The 21,051-nt window shown below is 39.4% G+C and overlaps 1 protein-coding gene across 5 annotated transcripts; it reads right to left on the reverse strand.

Annotated features, from left to right (window-relative positions):
• Nucleotides 1-1,128: 1,128 nt before the first annotated feature.
• Nucleotides 1,129-20,972, reverse strand: BRCA1 (BRCA1 DNA repair associated). Of its 5 annotated transcripts, none has more exons than XM_015651170.3 (22): nucleotides 20,632-20,972; nucleotides 20,125-20,224; nucleotides 19,627-19,680; nucleotides 19,200-19,280; nucleotides 18,572-18,660; nucleotides 17,531-17,676; nucleotides 16,615-16,717; nucleotides 15,651-15,696; nucleotides 15,054-15,196; nucleotides 11,263-14,601; nucleotides 10,546-10,631; nucleotides 8,850-9,028; nucleotides 8,503-8,669; nucleotides 7,707-8,029; nucleotides 6,989-7,076; nucleotides 6,540-6,617; nucleotides 6,030-6,070; nucleotides 5,312-5,395; nucleotides 4,874-4,928; nucleotides 3,606-3,679; nucleotides 3,148-3,208; nucleotides 1,129-2,126 (listed from the first exon to the last, which is right to left on the reverse strand). In XM_015651170.3, the coding sequence occupies exons 2-22, from the start codon at nucleotides 20,202-20,204 to the stop codon at nucleotides 2,023-2,025; spliced, it is 5,421 nt and encodes a 1,806-aa protein (XP_015506656.1). In that variant the 5' UTR covers nucleotides 20,205-20,224; nucleotides 20,632-20,972; the 3' UTR covers nucleotides 1,129-2,022. The 5 variants fall into 5 exon arrangements, with proteins under 5 accessions (XP_015506656.1, XP_015506655.1, XP_015506658.1 ...); XM_015651169.3 differs by having other exon boundaries at nucleotides 20,628-20,972; XM_015651172.3 differs by lacking the exon at nucleotides 20,632-20,972 and adding an exon at nucleotides 20,466-20,601 and having other exon boundaries at nucleotides 20,125-20,222.
• Between the last annotated feature and the right edge of the window lie 79 nt (nucleotides 20,973-21,051).

Consider the following 21,051-nt stretch of genomic DNA (forward strand, 5'->3'; position numbering starts at 1 on the left):
GATGCATGGAAAACAGCTGAGCTGCAAACCCAGAGCAGTTTTAAACACAGACCTGGTATTTATTTGATGGCAAAGCCTCAGGCAAGCACAGCAGGCACCAACCTTTCCTGGGCTCCCTCCCTGCAGGGAACAGGAGCAGCAGCCCAAGCTGTGTGTGCAGCCCAGCCACACCTGGAAACTGCTTCCACCTCAGGTTCCCCACCAAGTGTCACAAATCTGCTCTGGCATATGAGCAGAGAAGGAATGGAGCTCAAGCCTGACATACAGAATGACCCAAAGAGTGCCCTGAAACTCCAGGTGCTGTGGCTTTACTACCAAAGCTGGAAATCCGAGTGGAGAAGTGCAGATGGATGGCAGGAGAGTCTCCATCAGCTCCCCTTGCACTGCCTGCTCCTCTGGAAGCAGATCTGGGCTTGGGAGTCATTCCACTTCACTCAAACCTTACATGAGCTGGAGATCACTACAAAAGTTCACAGCTAACACTTTACAGAAACAGAACTTCCACAGAGCTAGTGACCTCCAAGGAGGAAGAGCAGCACCATGGGTGCCATCCCTGTGGACAATTATCCAGCTGGAGCTGGAACCTCACCTGACAGAAAGAATCTTTGCATCAGTATCTGGGGGACAATTTCACAATGGCCACAGCAAAGCAGTTTTGCTTGGCCTTTTCCTTGCATCTAACAGGCAGGATTTAGTCATTGCCTCCAGCTGTCCTTTGAAATGTAGATTACAAAATTCCCACTGCCAGCATGGGCTGTGGAGATAAGAGGAGCATCAGGCTGCAAGTGAGGCTGTGCTGAGCAGCCTGGTACTTCTGGAATATTGTCACACACAAGGAAAGAGCAGCATGTGGCAAATGCTTCCAGCTCTCCCAGTGCCAGCAGCAATGCTTGATCAGCCTACCTGCACTTGGCAGCTCTAAGGAAGTTGATAACATTCACTTCTCAGGTTGATAGCAATTGCAATTCTGATTGTGTCTCTGAAACTCCCATTTACATTTTTTACTTTTCTCTCCTAATTTTACTTTCCTTCCCCATTTCAGGAGGTTGGATTAAGGTATTTTTTCACATATGCCTCAATGCAGAGACCAAGAAACTGGTTCACATAAAAGCTAAACAATTAGGTAAATACTTGCCAAAATAATTTTATTTCTTTGTGGATTCAAATATTTATAAACATACTTTCTCTAACTTTCCAAGACAGCAGCATCTTACCACAAAACAACTTAGCTACATTTTTTTCTCTTTTTAAACAAGCAGCTCTGCTCTCAAAGTACAAAATTAGGTATGAAATTGAATTGCTTGGCAACAGAAACAAGCAAGACATTTTCTTTCATAAAAAACCTATTTCTTTGCAGCCTCATTTTATAAGCAGAGTCTATTATAAGCAGATTCTTATTGGGCTTATCATGGGTCACCAGGATACTAAAATGCTTCTATTTGTTATCCTTTCACAGTGCCACATGCACTTGTCAGAAATCAGCCTGACAGTTCCTGGTTTTCAGCTTTGCCTTCTGTTTAACCTTTCTGGGGACCATACCTGTGGCCAGGGTTTCTGGATAAGGTGAGCTGGCACTTTGATGCACAACAGGAAAGCTATTTGTAGAGTTTTCAGCACAACCATAATCAATAAATGGCCAAGGCTGATGCACTAATAATCACAAAACAGTATTCAGGGGCTGTATTTAAGCAAAATGAAAATATGGAGGTTACTCCAGAGTGCAGGAGTTTTAATGTATTTAAAATATGCTTTAATTCAAACCCTGAGCCCAATATTCCTCTTTTAAATGACTGTCTCCAAAATGTCCCCAAGTGTCTAAACAGAAAGTGGCTGCAGTGGCAAATAATAAATCACCATTTCTCTGAGGTCACATACTACACTTTCTAACCTTTAAAATTAGTTTAACATTTATAATCTCATAGATCTTTAAGTTAAAGTAAAGCTTTAAAGAACAGTAATTCCACCTTCAGATAGTAATGTTGTTGAAGTAATTTTATTATTGCTAAGAGCTGCTGTTCACCCTTAGGACAGGAGGTAAGCACTGAACTCCTGGCACTCGTAGCAAGCCACGCTGTCCAGGACCCATTCCCGAGTTACCACAGCAACATTGCTCTGCTGGTGGATTGCTGCAAGACAAAGACACAAATAAATGATGCAGCTGTTATCAAGGAGTCCAAACAAGGTGAGTCCACTGATGTATTTCAGAATAAGCTGTTTGCTTTATCTGAAATAAAATATTTTAAAAGCCTTGATAAAAACCAGACACCCAAGAGCAGAGATGTGGCTTTCCCTTCAGCAGGGCAGGTACTGCTGCTGCTCCCAAGAGAAGAGATCTTTGGCCACTGGCCAAGCAGGAAGCAGTGAACAGCACAACATAAACACTAAAAACAAAGGATGCAGTTGTTGTCTTTTAATTTAGGATCTCAGTGACAGAGCTTTGCTTCCTGTCTGCCCAGACACACTGAGTATGTGACAAGCAACGAGCCTCACTGAGACAGAAAATTACTGAAGTGTTTTCAGACTGTTCTTCCTCAGTCCAGGATCTTTCTATTTTCTCATTTTTCCAGTGCCATGGAAACAGCTGGGTTTTTTACATCATCATCCTGCTGCACTGTTTTGTTGGACTCCACTGTAGCCTGACTACTCCCATTCCTTCCAGAACCCCACTCTCTCTGAGTCAGGCTGGAACACTTGCATTTTCAAAGTCTCTTGGTTTCCCCCAAGCATTTTGCTTAAAAGAAAAAAATGCAAAACTACATCTGTTAAGGCTTTTTAACATGACCTTTTCAGACCAAGAGAATCTTGTTCCATCTGAGGCTTTCTCAGAGATCTTACTGGTCCTCCAAGGACACCCATCCTTACCTTTTAAGAACTATTCAATGAGAAAAGTTTCTGTAAAGCTGATGATACACAGAGGACAACTGAGGCAATAGCTTTTGTCTGTCAGAGTAGCTTTTAAGACTATTGCTGGTTCCTTGAGACAGTATATTTTGTCCTTCAAGATTTTTTTTTACAAGATATTCCACCTTCAGATGCAGTAGAGTTTTGATTTCTCTACAGCCCTCTGATATTTAGCTATTAAAAGGACAGATGTAATAAAGACACTTGATGTGTATCAGAGGGCAGCTCAGGACAGTGTTGCTTTACCTCTATAATCCAAGTCTTCCTTCCAAGCATCTGGCTGCACAACCACAACAGCAGTAGAATTCTAGGATTTTAAGATAAAAAATAAAATGTTATTGTTGTCTGACCTTACATAATTCTCATATTTATCTACAGAGAGCAATAACTGGGCTAATTCTGCTTCAGAGTTTCACTTCAGAGGAATTTAAGTAGTAGAGGGAGAAAGTTCCTAAGATTCTTCTGTGATTTCTCTCCAGAAATGCTGTGACTACACTCAGTCACTAAAAGGCTTTTGGAGCTGCAAAGGGAGGCTCAGAGCTGATTTCAAGACAAATGAATGATCTGGCCAACACCAATCCTTTCTCCACTACAAGAGAGCCTCATGTCCCAGTGAAGGCTGGCCAGGCCCAGAACCAAGGGGCACTGCCAGGCTGTGCAGGCAGCTCTGGGAACTGGGAGGGTGAAAACTCCTCAGCACTTACTGCTGTGTGTGTGAACAGGTCAGGCTGCTTCACCACAGAGGCACCACACAGCTCCACCATCCACTCCAGATGCTCTGAAGGAATCAGATGAAATCAGTCAGTGCTTTATGTCACATCCAAGCTGACACTATTGCCTAAGACCTGGTGTGATTATTCCAATTCACAAACCACCAGCATTTGAAAGAGATGTGAGCCTCAGTAGGAAAAGAATCCTTTCACTGTCAAACCTGCTAGGGAACATCAGCTCCCTCCTCCCTCCCCCCCTGACAGGTCTGCACTAAACAAAACCTTGAAAAAGCACTGGAGCACATGCCCAGAACTTAAATTTATTTCCTCTTATCATAAGGATGCAGGACTTGAAATGAAAATTAAAAACAAGAAATCAGAACTGTGATTATTTCTATTAACAAAAGTAGCCAAAGTACTTAATTTGCACCAATTTGTTGAATTGGTAGTGAAGAAGATTAAGTCTCTGAATTATAAGAGCCAAAACTGAGGATCATTGCAGCAGGTGAAAGCACTGCATCTTTTGCATCAATTACTGTAAATGTCAAGAAACATAAATATATTTCACCCAGTGAAAAAAAAAAAGTTATATTAGACAAATCAGAGAGTATCTGCTGAATAAGCCACAAAAATGGGAAGTCAGGTACAAATATTTTAAGTAAAAAAATTATAATTAAAGTTTCAAAAATTTGTAGCACACTTTATTAAATTTTAAAAGTAAAAAATGAAGCTATCCTGAACAGCTTTTTCCTTTTATATTAACTTCTAGCTTTGTTGTATTTCACTTTTAACACTTGCTCCTATTGACAGAAGGCTACAATAAGGTTGTGTCAACTGCTAGAAAAAGGATACTTAGGATAATTCTTCTGCTTACTAAGATAGAAGAAAAAAATGCTCAAATATGAATGATCAAAAGCATCACTAACAACTGCCAGGCAGCATGACATTGATGCTTTTCCTTCAGTGCTACAGAATCAGAGATAAACTAGATAAAATGCCTGGTTTGAAATGCAGAAAAATTGCCAGGGGGTTGTCTGAGGACATCCAAACAGAAGAAAACACCATTTCTATTCCCTTTGGAGATAGAACTGGATAAAATTACTTAGCTACACTTTACCCCATGTAGGTGTTTTAAAAGTTCCAGAGGAAAAGAGGTAAAAAATCACCCAAGAAGAAATCAATGTAAAATTCTGGTGAAAGCACAGTGCCCCTCCAGGTATTTTTATGTTAACCATTCATCCAACTCCACTAAAATGACACACCTGTAGTCATACCAGTGAAAGGTCCACAGCAACAGATCTCAAAGCCTTTAAAGATCTGAAAAGCAAGGAACATGTTAGAGCTCCAACAGGGTTTTTAAAGGACAATGCTTTATATGCTGTTTTCACTGCACTTCCAGGGTTTGTTATCAAGCCATGGCTATTTCACAAGGCATATCCAAAGCTCTTTGTCCAAAGAACACATCCAAACCTACAAACCAGAAGAATATTAAAGAGAAAGCATTCACTCCAAGCTTAGTGAGCCCCTTCAGAATGTCTGCTCTGCTGTTGACAGAGCTCACCTTTCATGTAGAAAAATGCTTAATTTGTACAACTCTGTGTGTACAGAACAGCAGAGAAATTGGAAGAAGTTGCAGATACTGAGCCAGCACAGCCACACATCTGAAACAGTCAGAGTTGGCATCCCTGATGTGTTTGTACCTTTTCAGTCAGGGCCTGTCTGGCCCTCTTAGGACCTTGATGGTTTCGCCCATTGATTACATCTCCTCTGACTTCAAAGTTCTCCTGGAACACAACAAAAGCAAGAAATCAGAATTTAGAGACTGAGAACACTTTCCTGTCAGAGAGTTCTGCTTCAAAACAGGAAGAGATGTCAGATTTCAGAGCTGAAAATCTATGAGTGTGTTCAGAATATGAATTAAAAAGGCTTTGCAAGAGAATGCTGGAGTAATGAAATCCCTGCAGCAATTTTTAAAGAAACAAATTATACTCCAACTGTATAGTAGTGTAGCAAACTAAATAAAAGAAGCAGCACACACCAAGAATATAATTGTCTTATCAGTAAAGTCTTATTTGACAGAAATTATCTGTATATAACATCACTTCTTTCAATAAAAAACAGATCTTTTGCTCTATGCTATAATCTATTAATATCACTAGAAACACTTATAAAAATACATCTACAACCTGTTAAAAATAATAGGGACTCATTGTGTCTTCAACACCAATGAATGCATAGGGCTCAAGGGTGGCTTTTGGTCCTAGCATTTGGTAAAACTAGAACTCCAGGTTTCAGAGCTAAAATTCCATGTTAACTGTTCAGGCAATATCTGTTTATACAATGCAAATAAACTCCTAAGTCCATCATGTAACAGCATTATTTAACCATTGGACATTTCACTCAAGATAAAAGACCTACCTCATCCAGTATTCTTCCTTCTTTAAAAGACTGAATTATCCCTAAATAAAAAGATCAGAACAAGTAATTTTATCCAGGAAAATGGTTCTTCCACTACTATTCTGACTTCATTGCTATATTAAATTGAATGTATTTGTACTAAAGGAATCCAGTATAACACTGAAAGTACTTGAATCATTTTTTTACCATTTATAAATAATACTAATTTTACACTGATTGATGCCATGCATCACCAAGATGAAAATTAAGAGGTACAAAAGGCTTTTGCCACGGTGGGGAGCAATCCAGTGTAGCTATCTGAAAGCAGAAAAAGTAAGAGTAATTCACAAGAGTAATGAGCTTGATATTGCTCCTTGTTTGTGTTTCTTAATTTAAAGTATTTAGAAGAAACACTGCAAAACATCAGAAGACAAGACATGAAGAGATTCTCCTTCTTTACTGTTAGAAGTGCAGACTGCTTTCATGGTAGAAGGACAGAGAACATTTATGTCCAAAAGCAGTTATACATACACTGATAACTAACTACCCATTTTCCTCCTGCAATGCCCAGGAAATACTTCAGAGTCCGTTCACACACCAGCTCCTCATCTGCAGAGCAAACAACACCAAGAGCTCTTTAGTTTTGCCATCAGCAAAAAAACCACAGGTCAGGGTATTTCTGTATGTAAAAGCAAACATTTTTTGCTAAGTGCAGCAGTAAAATATCAAAGCTATACAAAGGTTCCAGAAACAAATATCAACTAATATTAACTTTGAATTACACATGGGAAAACTGCCCTCACACTGATTCTGTGAAACAGAATGAGAAAAACTCACAAGCTTAAACAAAAAACTTACAATAGAGAAAACAATCAAACTTGTTAAATTTATTGCTGACCTGTCTGCTTGCTGGTTAGACTAAAGGTAAAATTCTAGGTTGTTTGTCAATAGAGGATTTGGTCCCCTAGCTCCCAACAAACCTGTTTTCATTATGACATGGGTTGTTCCTTCAGTAATGTGATTAGATAAAGTGCTCTGAGTTTTTTTCACAAACTTCTGGACCACCAGCTGAAAAGTAGGTAAGAAAATTAACAGTCAGCAACAATTTTAAACCTCTCAACAGCCCCAGTTTGAAGAAGCATAATGTAATAGGATAGTTATTTTAAAGTAACAGTTTTATGTGTTGGCACACAAAATGTACATTTCCTTGTCAGTTTTGGCACCATTCAACAGACTAAAATAATGCAGAGCTCTTGGTGTGTGTTTTATAACCCAAAAGCCAAATCTTTCTGGAAACTGAGTGCAGAAACAGGTTTATTAGCAGCTCAGGATTACTGTTTACAGAAATGCCCACTATGGGTCAGAATTTGGGTAAAGCAGAACTGAGAACACTGAACCAAACACCCCCAAACAGCCCCTCCCCAGCCCCAAGGCTTTCTGCAAGTCCTCTGGCTTTGTTATCATGTATTTTTCTCCCAGACATTAGGGATTGTTTAAAAAGTGTAAATTTCATTAAACTTAGCAGTGCCATTACTGGCAGCATTCTCAGTGTTTTGGAGTGATTAAGTTTGACTCCAGTTTCTGCATTACTCACCTGCAATTCCTACCAGATTAGCTTTATTGTACTTAGAGACTGAGGACTAGAGTGGTAATCAGGAATTATTAACTAGTGATCTCAAAATTCTGGAATTTACTTACATGCTCACTGTGATTCAGACCTGATGCCACAATTGACATTTCTTTCCTCTTGGTCACAACTGGACTTGTATCATTTTTTTCCCCAGTTGCATTGTGCAGAACAGGTACAGGAAAACATTCACTTGTCTTTAATTTGTGTCCTGGGCCACAGCTTTTATCAGTGTTCTGAGCTACAACAGGCTCATCTGTGGCTTCTGCAGCTTGAGGGGTAAAAAGCCTTACAGAGCAGGAAGAGTTATCTGGACACTGGGTCACATTTCCAGAAAGTGATGAGACAGATGCACTGTGTTGCCTGGTTCCAGATTTCTTCTCCTTCGAATTTTCTGAAGGAAAAGAGAAATTACTCCTTGAGAAAAGTGCATCTCTTTCTTGTATTCATGGTAGAAGGTTGTTGCTCTCTCTTTTAGGTTTAAATTCTGCAGTTACTTCCTCTCCTTATGTGTTTATTATTTCATCTTTGCCCCTATCATTACTTTCTCCTGAGCTATAGGCAAGACAGTAGAACACCTGTGAAACTTTTAGCAGCATATTTGTCAAAGTGTCTGAATTTAGAAGATATTAAATTAAATTTAGAAGATTTAGATAGAAAAACCCCTATTACTGTCCACCCCATTTGCTGGGCAGCCATGCAGCTGGGCTACCAAACAAAGCAGTAACACCTTCTGAAAATGACCAGGAACATACAAATAAAAATCCTTGATTTACAGGAAAAAGTTGTATCATGCTGATATGTAAAAACATGGAAAGGAGAAAACCACCAGGAATCAAAATGCACTGGGTATCTCTTAAATGTTACCTTCCTCCAGCTGACACTGCCTGTGTTCTTGCACTGCTTCCTGCACAGGTTTTGTCTTTTCAGAGGGAGTTTCCTTCTTCAGAACACTGTCACACTCAGGGCCTTTCTCCAGATCTGATCTCTTTGTTGAAGAGGATTTAGAAGATGAGAGAACCAATTCTGGAGACCTTGAGAGAGGGAAATTGATTTTAATACACTTTTCACTCTTATAAGTATCAGAAAAATGTAGTAACAGTGTAACTACTGTAATTTCCCAGAAGCTCAGAGATACTTAATTTAATTTTTTTTAAAATAAAAACTTAGAAATAAACATAAAAAACCCCAAAACACCAAACAAAACCATTGACCTGTTTTTTCCTTCTCTCATTTGATCTGTTTCAAGTGCCCCCTCAGTACTGGAATGTGGCAGTTCCCTGTGGACAGGTAAAACTTCACAGCTCTGACTTCCATTCTGCTTTAGTGCTGCTTCAAGCACAGCCATTTCTCGCTGAAGTTTTCTCAGGCTATTCTGCATAGCATTCTTCTGCTGCAAAAGAGGCACAGGAATGCCAGCATAAGCAAACTCAGGATTAATTTCTCTAAGAAACATTTGAAAATTAGAAATAGCAAAATAGTTTTGAATTAAGTCTTTGCCACGTGTTCAAAAGGTGATTATGGTGCTTTTACTGCAATAAATAGTGCACACATCCCACATCAGAAGCAAGAACACCTAAACAACCACACACTCATATTTTCCAGTCAGTTTAGATGTCTCAGATTTTAATCAATCAGAAAACAACACAGCTCCTGCACCAATTTATTTGAAAGTAATTTTGTCTGAACTCCATTAGTAGCTCAATCTATGATGTTCATTATTAAGTATTAAACTGAGTCTTCGTTTTCCACCATTACTAAAAGCCCCAAAGATCATTTAAAGGACTAAAACATTTTATAATATTCCTCCTTATGTTCCCCCTCAAAAATTACATTACATGATCAAAAACATGCCATAGGCAGGTCCTCATAAGAACAGCTCAGGGTTTCAAAGGACCTTTTTAAAAACCAAAACCCTTCACTTTACATGATGAAGCAATTTCCACAGAACTGAATATTCCATTTGTAGCTCCAGCACTGGCACCATGTGGAGCCTCTCTGTTACTGAACCCATAAAAACCCCAAATAAACAGAAAACAACACCAGCACAACCCAAAATCCCTCATCCATGCTGCCATTAACCCATTCATCCTAGGCACATCCCAGGATCTCCATCCATGAAGCTACAGGAGGAAACAATGTCCAGCTGACCACTTTTTACACTGATGCTGTGAATAGAAGAAGCACCCACAAAAAGTCAATTAACTTTTCTTTGACATACATAAAGCCCATAGGGCTGATAATGCTGAAGAGAGAGTTGGCATAAGGCACCTTAAGGTCACACAGGACCAAGAAAAACCCCAAAGCAGCACAAAAAAATCCAAGTCCCTAACCCTGGACTAAACCCCCAGCCCAAATCACCCAATACATAAATTCAGGCCACTGAGCAGCAGGATTTTAACAGCAGATAAAAAATACACTGCAAGACACACCTTGCATTAGGAACTGCCTGTTGGGACTTGTATCTATAATATTCTAATACAGAATTATTTGATTTAAACTTTACACAGAGAAGACAAGTCTCCATGCTTCTAAATATATTGTAACAAATCTAATCCTTATCACCAAATCCTTATAAATTCCTACAATTAAAACTTTTAAATATAGGGAGCTGAAATTTCCAGCATTGGCCAAGTGTAGAGATGCATTAATTAATTAGCATCTCCCACAATTAAGCCCTATAGCACATAACAAACTGGCCATTGCAGTGTAAAGTCACCAGGCAAGGAAAAGTTGGACAAATAATGGCATAGAAGCAGCTCTACAGTTCTTCATTAATTATGCTTTTGGAAGTAATTTAGTGATAAAGAACTATGATGAAATAAGTTTTCCACTGTGTATTGACTTCACAGCTTGCTTAACTCCTGGAATGCAAACTGTTTCTGGAACTCAGTGCATAAACTCACCCACCTGTGTAGTGAGGATTTCCCCCTGAGAGAATGGCCCACAGGAATCTTCTACAACACTTATTTCACTGTCATATCCAGATGCTTCACCTTGAAGAAGATGAAAAAAAACTCTCAGGGTTAAGGAAAAAACCACACCAAACAACAACAAACCAACATCATCCATCAGCTCTCAGCACATAGAGGTTTTAGAGAACTAATAACTAGAACACTAAAGTGAAAAGTTTTTAAAATGTTGAAGTTAGAAGGACCACACGTGGCAAAGTAAACAGAATTCAGTGTTTCAACAGGGATGAAAGAGTCCTAAATATTTACAAAGGCCATAAAACCAGCAAAATATTCACTACAAAATTCTACAGCCAATTTCAACAAACATTTCATCTGGGGAAAAAGCCTGGATAGGCTGAAATTCTGCTGACAATGCAAATATCACATTGCAGTAAGAGAACCAGCATTTCCTTCAATTCAAACACGAATTCCCATCTATCAGTCTCTAGTGCCCAGTCTGTTCATTTGTGCTCTGAACAAAGAACACTGGAAGAACAGAACTTTCAGGAAATAAACCACTGAGGGTTTTTTGTTTCATTGTTTAAGGTTCATACCTTCTTCTAGAAGAGCAAGCACCCCTTAAATACAGAGCAAATTTTCCATGCAAACACCAAAAACCTTGGTGTAAGGACATAATAAACACAGCTGTAGAGAGAAAAATCTTGGTTTGTACCTAGATTTGCTCCAATGTCTGGAAATTCTTGACATTCATCTTTGGTTGTCTTCAGCCCTCCACTACAGTTCTGAGAAGTTTCTTTACTGTTGTTTACACTGCTCATTTGTTTGGACACATGTGGTAAATGTTTCTTCAGCTCTTGTGCTCCATTAAGTGGTTCTTCAGACATGTTGGACTGGGAAGAAAATAAGCTGACAGAGCATTCTGACTCCTGGCTTGGTGAAACACACACATTACTTAGGGCAGCTTCAGGCACTTCCTGCACAATATTGTCATTACTCACACTGTGAGGCAACACACTGGGACTCACTGGACACTCTGCCACTGAAGGCTCTGCCACAGATGACATTTGTTTACCAGTCTGCAAAGGTGTGCTTGCTGATTTGCTGAAGATTAATGTCTGAAAGCATGGTAAATCTTCATCCTCACAGGACTCTTCATCTGAAGATGGCAGTTTCTGAACTCGTCTTCGAGACTTTTGAATACCTCCAGATCTTGGCCTGGAACTTGCATTTCTCTTGAGCAGCTCTTTTCCCAGGGCATTGCCACTTTTTACAAACACTGCAGATTGTTCTTTCCTATCAGTTTCACATAAGCTGCTGTTCTCCTCAATATCAGTATCAGAGCACAGCAAGCCATTAGGGGTTTCAGACAAATCTGTGAGGTCACGATTCTCTCCAAGAGGTTCCTCCTCTGCAGCTGAACATTTGGGCACTGCTGTGCTAACAGTATGGGCTGCTTGTTCTTCATTCCCCTTCACAGGAACTACTACTTTGCTACTTTTTGTTTCAGTGACTTCACAGCTGATTTCAGCAGGGCTTTGCTGACAAGTTGCAGGACAAATTATTGATGGGGATTGAAAATGTAGAACCGGTCCTTTGCAATCAGCAACTTCAGTCTTTCCTGCCTGATTGATTTCTGAACTGAAGCTGATTTCCTGGCCTGTGTTTACATCATTTTGTCTGGAATCATCATCTGTGTTACTCTGATCACTTTGGCTTCCATTACTTTTGATGGGATTCTGTCTCAACTTTTCTATCCCTATCTCATTTGACACTGGCTTTTCATTGCCCTGCTCTTCTTGTAGCAATCCATTTTTGTGCTCAGTCTGAGCAGTCCCTGCTCCTGCTGGTGTTAGAGTCCTTTCCTCTGCAGCCTGTAAAATGTCATCCCTGTGTTCTCTTGTGCTGACAGCAAAGCAAGGCACAGGATCAACATGGGCAGACTCACAGGTCTTCTCTTTCTCAGAAACCCTGCTCAAGTTTTGAGCAGCTGCTTTCTCCTCTTGTAAGCTTTCCAATTGTACCTGTTTGCCACCTTTATTTTCTACCTGAGCAGCACATGATGGATTGGAGGTTTCAGGAGGAGGATCTTTCACTGCATGTGCCTGCCTGGCAGTCTGAAAAAGGCTGAAGGAGGAGCGCTTTGAATGCCTAAATATATTTCGCAGATACTGCGTGTCCAAGTCACTGTCCTCAGCTTCCTTGGTCAATTCCAACACATTTTCAGCCATTGGCAACTTTTCAGTTTTTAAGTCCCCTGGAACATTTTGTGAATCATGTCCACACTCCTGGGAAAAAGCAGTAGGTGATTCAGTCACCTCTTCAGTCTGGTGAGAAGTAGTTTTCCCACCAGACACTGAAGGAAGTTGTAGGAGGAGAGGGCTACCTAGTATTTCACTGTCTTGAGAACACGTATCAGGCACAGTGGAGCCACAGTTTGAAGGCTGACATGAAGGATTGAACAGACTTCTCCCAGTTTCTGCAGTGTCAGATAAATTCTTTAGACTAACCTGCATTTCATTTGCTTCCAGATCACCTCCTTCCAAATCAGTGACTGGCCTGTAACTCAGCTCATCTTGAGGCTCACACAGGTCTTTGCACTCAGCAGAGCGAGTTGCCACATTCCTTTGGTCTCCAGAGACAGACCTTCCACAGTCACTGTTTTTCTTTCTTGCTCCCTTTACTCCTTTCCTTGTTTCTTTTGTCATTTCTTCAGAAAGGATCCGAAGCCTTCTGCTGCGTCTGACTGGATTTTGCTCAGAATCAGCTTTCCTGGGCTCCCCACTGCTGGGATAGCTATCGATCTGTGGCTCAGCTGGATCACGGAAAACAGAGCTTCTATCCACTACTAACTGCAGAGCACACATATTTCTACTAGAATGCTTGCATCTTTTTGCTGCAGAACTTCTTTTTTTGGTGCTTTTCTGATCACAGTTATCCATTTCTGGTTCCCCATCACAGTGCCTGGTAGTGACCTTGTCAGAAGCTTTCTTGCATGTGGGTTCCCCTCCCTCCTCAAGCTCTGTTAGTGTCTTATTTGCCTTATTCTGAGAGAGGTGACTTTCATTAACAGAAACACTTTCATCACATCTATTCTTTTCAGCATCTCCAAGGCCCCAGTTAACACTTTGAGGGCCCCTGTCTGCTTCTTCTGTATTTTTTTTTTTCTTTATGAAATCCTCAGGTTGCAGGACACAGGCAGTCTTCCTCTTTTGTTTGAGTCTGTCTTTGCTGAAATCATTCAGGCACTTTTCAGCAGCCACATCTTCCTTTCTCCTAGTAGGCAAAACGTCTCTCAAGGTAGAAGGGGCATTTGATTTCCTCCTTCTGTTGTTGTATGTTTTCCCAAATATTTTGCCTTTGATGTCTTCTACTGTTTGTTTTGACCACCTCTTTTTTCCTTCCACTGCTGGAATTTCCGTGGAATCTGCCAAAGGGTCAGTTTTTTCTGAAATACAAGACCCTTTATCTGATAAACACAGTTCTCCTTCACCTGAAACATCAGCTGATGCAGCAGATTCATCCAGGGAAGAACTGGAAGACAAAATTTCATTACTTTTTGAAAACCATTCATTGACTTTCTGAATGCTCTGCTTCAGTCTCTTCTTGGAGATTTTATTCAGGGTGGCAGACTGAGGTGTCTCTGGCTGAGGCAGCTTCTCCAGAGGAAGTTCATTGTCATGGGAAGAGTCATTCTCAGGTTCACATGCCTCTACAGCTCCCATACTTTGTACATCAGCATCCATTTCCTTGCTTTTATCCAGCCTGCTCTCTGAACTGTCTTCTGAATCAAACTCTTGGCTTTCACTGTTGTACTGGGTTTCCTGTTTATCCATTTCTTCTGTGTTCTTTCTGAATGATGTGTCCCCATCCACAGGTGACAGGTGACTGGCATCACCTGTCCTGTCACACTGCTCTGGGAGCAGGTCTACAGCAAGGATATTTAAAGCAGAACTCTGGCATTCAGTCACATTCACTTGGTCAGGTTTGGCACATTCAGCAATGCTCTGAGTGCTTTTCTTGCTCAAGCATTCCTTTGAGAAATCACTTTCACCTGTTAGATTTACAGGTATAATAAATTATTAACCTCTATTTTACACACACAGGCACAATAATAAGCTTAATGGCTACTTTGTTTTAAAAGAACTGCTCTTATTTCCTCCCTAACCAGAATATTGCACTGCACAAATCTCCCTCTAAAGAAAGACAAAAAGATCAGTGCTTTTTCATGTGTAAGCTGGCTTATGTAGAATAGTTTAAGTTCAAGATCAAGATACTTTTCTTCCTTTCTGTTCCTGTACATAGAACATATCCACATTTCAAGTATCTAGGCTACAGGAATAGTCTAGTATTAGCTGTAGGCATCACAGAACTACATTACACAAGACTGCAAGCATATACATATATGTATATATATACACACACACACACAATCATATGAAATAAAAATGTTAACTTGGGTCTCTTTCAGGCTTAGTCACCTTTGTCACCAGAATAACAACACACCTATGACATTTGGTAGCGTTGTTTCTTTGGCACACAGCTTGTCAGGCTGTGCATTGCAAGAATTTTCATTCCCCTTCTCAGCACTCTCAAGTTCTTCCAGCCTTTCTTGAGAAGAAATCTGAACTGATACTTTGTCTTCAAACCTGTAAGGAAAGGAAATCTGCTCTCATTAAGATAAAACCATAATAGACAGAATAGAAGATGATACTTATTTTTTTTTTCCCTTTTTGCTCTCTGAAATAGTTTCTGTAGAAGCCAAGCTACATTACCGACACTCTCACCACAACCAGATTTCTTCAGTGATCTAAAAGAATCTCTCTTGCAATCCTGAATTCAGTATTTACTTTCCAAAGCACAGTGCCTGTCTATGAAAGATCTATGTCTGCAATAAAACGCTTAAAAAACAGTTTTAAAGCATTTAACATGGCAAACTGTTGGAATTCAGCTACTCATTCTATCCTCGTGCCCTCCAAGTTGAAAATCATTTGTCAGTTTAAGAATTATATCAGTCCTACACTAAGAAACTAGAACACAAGAAATGAGAATATGGAACGATTGTCTTTAGAAAATATGAATTCCTTAATCACCTTTACTTACCCAGTTTTGCTTGCCTGTTTGAAAAAATCTTCAGATGATTCAGAGCCTGAAAACAAAAAAATCTTACTCTGGTTGGAATCATTCAGAGAAAGGTGACTTGCCAAATTCAGAGGTTATCATTACATACATGCCTACTCCTTCCTAGAGCTACATGCTTTCAACTTTTAATAGATGAAATCAAGTTCAATTGTCAAGTATTTTACCTAATAATAATGATTTCTATGTATAACTATCTACATGGGTCCAGCATAAAACTGTGTTTAAATAGAGTTACTGGTAACAGACTGGTAATAAGATTAATTAGCTAAAAGTTACTTTCTAATTTCTAAATTTATACACGAAACAGCTAGTATTTAGAATTTTGAGCTGAAAGTCAAGAGAAATATATTCAAATGTCTCTCAGAGATCCTTTGATCCTGGGAGATGCAATAAGGAAAATAGTGAGGAAACAAACTCTACCCATTAAAAGCAGCAATTCCTTCCTTGAAGGAACAGCATAAAAAATAAGCTATGCATGGCATCTGTCTTGTTTCTCATAGCAGCCAACACCAGATAAAATAAAATTCTGAAAAGCTAGAATAGATAGCAAAAAAATATTAATTTTGTTAAGATTCCATTCTTATTTCAAGCACTGGTGACAAGGCTTAGTATTCTTCAGAAAACAGTGGCTACCTTTAGCTGTAACAGCTGTAATTTTTTGTACATGTGTAAAAATCTTCTCTGGATCTTGTAAACCAAGGCTTAAGGATTCATTACAGCAGCATTGTTTGCCATGATATAATAAATTATGTAAAAAACCCTTTTGATTTACCAATTTGGAATTGTCCATAATTTGTCCTTTTGTTGTCATTTTGGGTGTTAAGGAGAAATTAGGGCTTATAAAGACTTTGAACATAATCACCTTTCATTACTTTGCAAGCATTGTACATAGGATCAATTAGTGTGGATTTAAAAGAGATCTTACCCAACTCTATGTAAATACCCTTTTGAGAATCAGATTTCTGGGGTTTGTTTCTTGAGCGACACATTTTGGCATCTGTAAGCTGAATATTCACACTAGATTCCTGCTGACAGGAAAACAGAAAGGAATAGTTATTTACAACAGTGGGGTGTTAAAAAAAATCATAGCTATTTAAACTTTAATAGAAGGCTGACATAATTACTTAGTTCATATGCACTGGTAGCTTCTATGCACAGTACAATACAAGTAATTTATCATATTGACATCAGTAATGAAGTGTGTCAGTAGAAACAATGTATCATGCATTTAACAGATCAAATCATTAACAGTGTGATCTTACATTCTGTATTGACATACATTCTATTCAGCATTAAGCAGATGAAAACACAAACAGCATGCCATGGAAAGTCACACACACAAAAATTACCCCAAGCTGGTAATGCCTTATGAATCCTAAGATATAGGATGTTAGATAGTTATGATCTTACCCCTAAAAAGGTAAAAACTCTACAAATAGCAAGACAGCCTCATGAAACAAGCAGGTTGGATAAGTTTTCAAGCCTAGTTTCAGTAACAGACTGTGTTATGGCAGCATTATATATAAGTTCAGGTAATTTTATGCAAATGTCTTTCTCAAGAAGACAAGATTTCATATATATATATATGTATGTATAAATACATGTAGCTACACATACTTGTGTATATATATGTATATAGATATGTATATTTTTATACATATATATCTTTTTGTCTCATTGAAGACAAAAATATATAGATGCCCTTGTCCAGAACATCACTCAGGTCAAACAACAACCTGAGATCAACCCAAAATCTTCCACTTCATTCTTTTATGTATATGCATGTATTCCAAATACATTTTTAAACAATCCACGGAAATAAAATGGGAAAAAACAGTTACCAAGGTTAAGTTTTCTTGTCCATTTCCTTTAGCACTTTTTCTCCTGTTTCTGAAGCCTTTACTTTGGATGACAGAACTTTCTTTACACAAGGACTCAGCAGCAGTGACATCCGTGGATGTTTTATGAAAGTAATGACTCTTTAAAACTAAAAGATGTTATTATGTTAAAAAAAAAAAAAAAAAAGATTATTTAACACTGACTATGACTCAAGTATTATATACTAATAAAAGAGACTTGTGTATACTCTGTGCACTTAATGCATATACAGCTAAAATGTTTATGCAAGAAAGAAATCTTGTTGAATTGCTAGTCTGATAATTCTTTCTGACCACTCTTCAAATAGTAAGTAAAATCTTGATCCTGCCAACTAATTTTCTCAATCAAATTTGGTTATATAGATAATCTAGCAAGAGGAGAATCTAATTCTGATTATTTTAGAATGTCTGAGCAAGTTAAAAAGAATTAAAAAACGAAGTCCATTTTTTATAGCAGAATATACAAAACCCCACAATCTGCCCCCAGCCACAATGTCTGGTTTACCAAAATATAATCAGGGACATGTCTGACTTTCCAATACCCTAACAAGACCCTAAACAAAGCACTGATTCTAGGAAGGGGAAATTTGGATTCCCTGAGGATCCATCTGAGTGGGATGAGTTCACAAACAAGGCTACAGCACCTGATAATTCAGGCTCTGAGACTGACAAGCTGAAATTGCAAGGCTGGGCATAATCAAAAGCAGGACTTTTCCTCACAGTTACAGATTAAACATGATTTGATATATATTCATCCATGTTTCAGGAACTGAACATAAGATTGGCTAGAGTCATCAAACACAAACAGTAAAACTCTTCAAGAGGTTTTTCTAAGAAAATCTTGGAAACTTAATGGAACTTATGCTTCTACATCCAAGAAAAAAGCCATTTGATAATTCTTCCCATATTTATTATTGCACAATAAATGGGATACCTTAAAAAGAATCATGATATGTCAAAACCTTATTTAAAAAAAAAGTGGGGGCATACATTTACAATACTTACACTTCACTCCAGTGTCAAGCTCAAAAGCATGGATAGTTTCCAACAATCCTTCAATTAGTTGCTTAAATCTGGAATTTTCTTTCAGACTTCTGAAATAACACCAGTACTTCAGTTATTTTAAGAAAAATGAACAGGCTAACTGTATAAATAAATATAAACAAATATATTTAAAGTATAAATACTTCTACAATTTTGGCTGAAGCAAAAAAGGGGTAAAACTCCAAAGTGGAAGAGGAGAAAATATGAAAATGCTGCCAAGGAATAACAACACAATTCCCCCAAACAACCATTACCATGGGAATTGAAACTATCATGAAAATAAACTTATGGTTTTCTCATATAGGTTTAGGAGAGGAGTCAGGATTGCAAGGATTAAACACCAGTATAGCAGAGACATTTGTTAAGAGGGGTGTGTTCACCTGTGATCACTTGGAAAAAGCTCACATTGAGGTAAGATACTACATTTACTCCTTTAGAAATAGACAGCTTACTTATAAACACCTTTTCTTCTATATTTCAGTCTTATGCTAATATATTTTAAGCCTAATTAAAATTATTAAAATGTTAGTCTTTCATCAGAGTTCAAACACCTCACTCTCCAGCCCCCTCACAAAGATGCATTCCTCACCTCTTGCTAACTTCTGTCTTACACAGAGGACACTCTACCACACCTTTCTTCTTTTTGCTGATATGTTTGAATATGCAGAATCTAGAAAGAAAGAACACTTATGATGGTAACAAGAAAAGGATATTATTTTCCCTGAGTATGCACATTCACCACTTAGTGAATCAAGCATGCATTCTTGTTCTGGTGTTACAGTGAGTTAACTGATCCCCTCTGACACATTTGTAAGCTGCAGTTCTCCTACAGAATTGACTTTTTCCCCTCAAGTAGCTACATGTGAAGTTATGAAAACAGTATACATACATGATTAGCACTGAAGAAGCATATATGACAATTAAAACCAGGATATATGGAATTAAAAATTACAAACCCAAAACCATTATATATGGAAATGAAAAACTGCATTGCACTTGCAAGTTTTCAAACCTACCTGCAGAATATGTGATCACATTTTGTTGAAACAGGCTCTTGTACCACATCCAAGCTACAAAGAGGGAAACAGAAACAAGAGCACAGAGGTTACAGACATTGGGGAGACAGATTTCAACCAGAACCTTTGCTATTTCAGCACTTGGTTGCACTAAAGAACTACAGACCTCATTTACCTTTCAGAGACAAGAGACAAAACCCACATGGCTTTACAAACAATAATCCAATCAGATAATTTTTTTCCCCCTCACTGAATAGAGGAGTGACACATTCAGGTTTTAAGAGAAAAGCAAAATTTACTAGAATATAAGAGCAAAATACAAGTTTTTTTCTTGCACTTTCTCATTTGAGCCTTACAAAACATCAGTATGTTTAATCCCAAACACAGATCTCTTTGCTCTCTGGTAAGCCATAGAACTGTCAAAGTATTTTCAAAGAAACGAGAGAAAAAAATACACCTCCAAAAAATTAACTATACTGTTATTATTCCCACACATACCATATTGGGCACTCCAAGATCTTCTGCATGGCTGAAAGCACATTTTGTACTTGTCCAATAGTAATCACTGAGAAGTCCATCCTTCACATCCAAAAATACTCTACAGAAAAAAAGAGAAAGTATTATCAGCTTTGTTGCTGCAAAAAAGTCTGCTGCCTCCCATGACTATGCTCTCTCCCACACCGCCCTCCTCTAGCTCCACAATGGCATCAAATACGTTGCTTTTATTGCTTAAAAAAGTTATTTTAATACTACACTTATTAAATACTTACTTTAAAGCTAAGTTTATTACTTAAAGCAATACTTTACAGTACAGAGGGGTTCTTACTTTGAGCGCTTACAGATAAAATTAATCGAGTGTTTTGTGGAGAGCGCACAGAAGGAGTTTATTCAGGTGAAGCTCAGCAAGGGCGCAGAGCACAGAACAGCAAGAGCGAGGGGCCGGCAAGGTGGCAAAGCACGCAAAGACAGCGGCAGGCTTGAGCAGAGGAGCCTGGGCGTACCCACACGGGCCAGCACCGGGGAGAGCCCACAGCGAACGTCGTAAATCCTGACAACAAGGAGAAAGCGCCTGAGCTTCCCGGCGCGGCAGCTCGGGTCTGGCCTTGCAGCGAGGCCTGTCCGCAGGTACGGGAGAAGGGAGAGCGGGCAGCGCCGGTGCGGGCGGCGGCGATGCGGTGAGGGCCAGGGCAGTGCCGGCGCGGTCTCTGTGGGGGTGCGGGTGCGGGTGCCGGCGCGGTCTCTGCGGGTGCGGTGGGAGTGGTCGCTGCGGGTGCCGGTACCGGTACGGTCAGCACCGGGACACAGCCGGGCCCGTCACCCCTCAGCCCGCTCCGCGCGCCGTCTTTCGCGCCCTTCCCGCCCCGCCGCGCGCGGCCAATCCGGGGCCGCGGGGCCGGCGCGAGCCCCCACAGCGCCCTCTGACGG

The sequence above is a fragment of the Parus major genome, chromosome 27 (assembly GCF_001522545.3).
Source record: "Parus major isolate Abel chromosome 27, Parus_major1.1, whole genome shotgun sequence".
Lineage (NCBI taxonomy): Eukaryota > Metazoa > Chordata > Aves > Passeriformes > Paridae > Parus > Parus major.

Excerpts from the sequence above, each read along its gene's own strand:
- BRCA1 (XM_015651170.3), bottom strand. The coding sequence starts at position 20,204 with ATGGACTTCTCAGTGATTACTATTGGACAAGTACAAAATGTGCTTTCA. Across the intron at positions 6,618-6,988 it reads CCATGTCATAATGAAAACAG|ATGAGGAGCTGGTGTGTGAA; the intron begins GTTTGTTGGGAG and ends TTTGCTCTGCAG. Across the intron at positions 4,929-5,311 it reads GACAGGCCCTGACTGAAAAG|ATCTTTAAAGGCTTTGAGAT; the intron begins GTACAAACACAT and ends CTTGCTTTTCAG.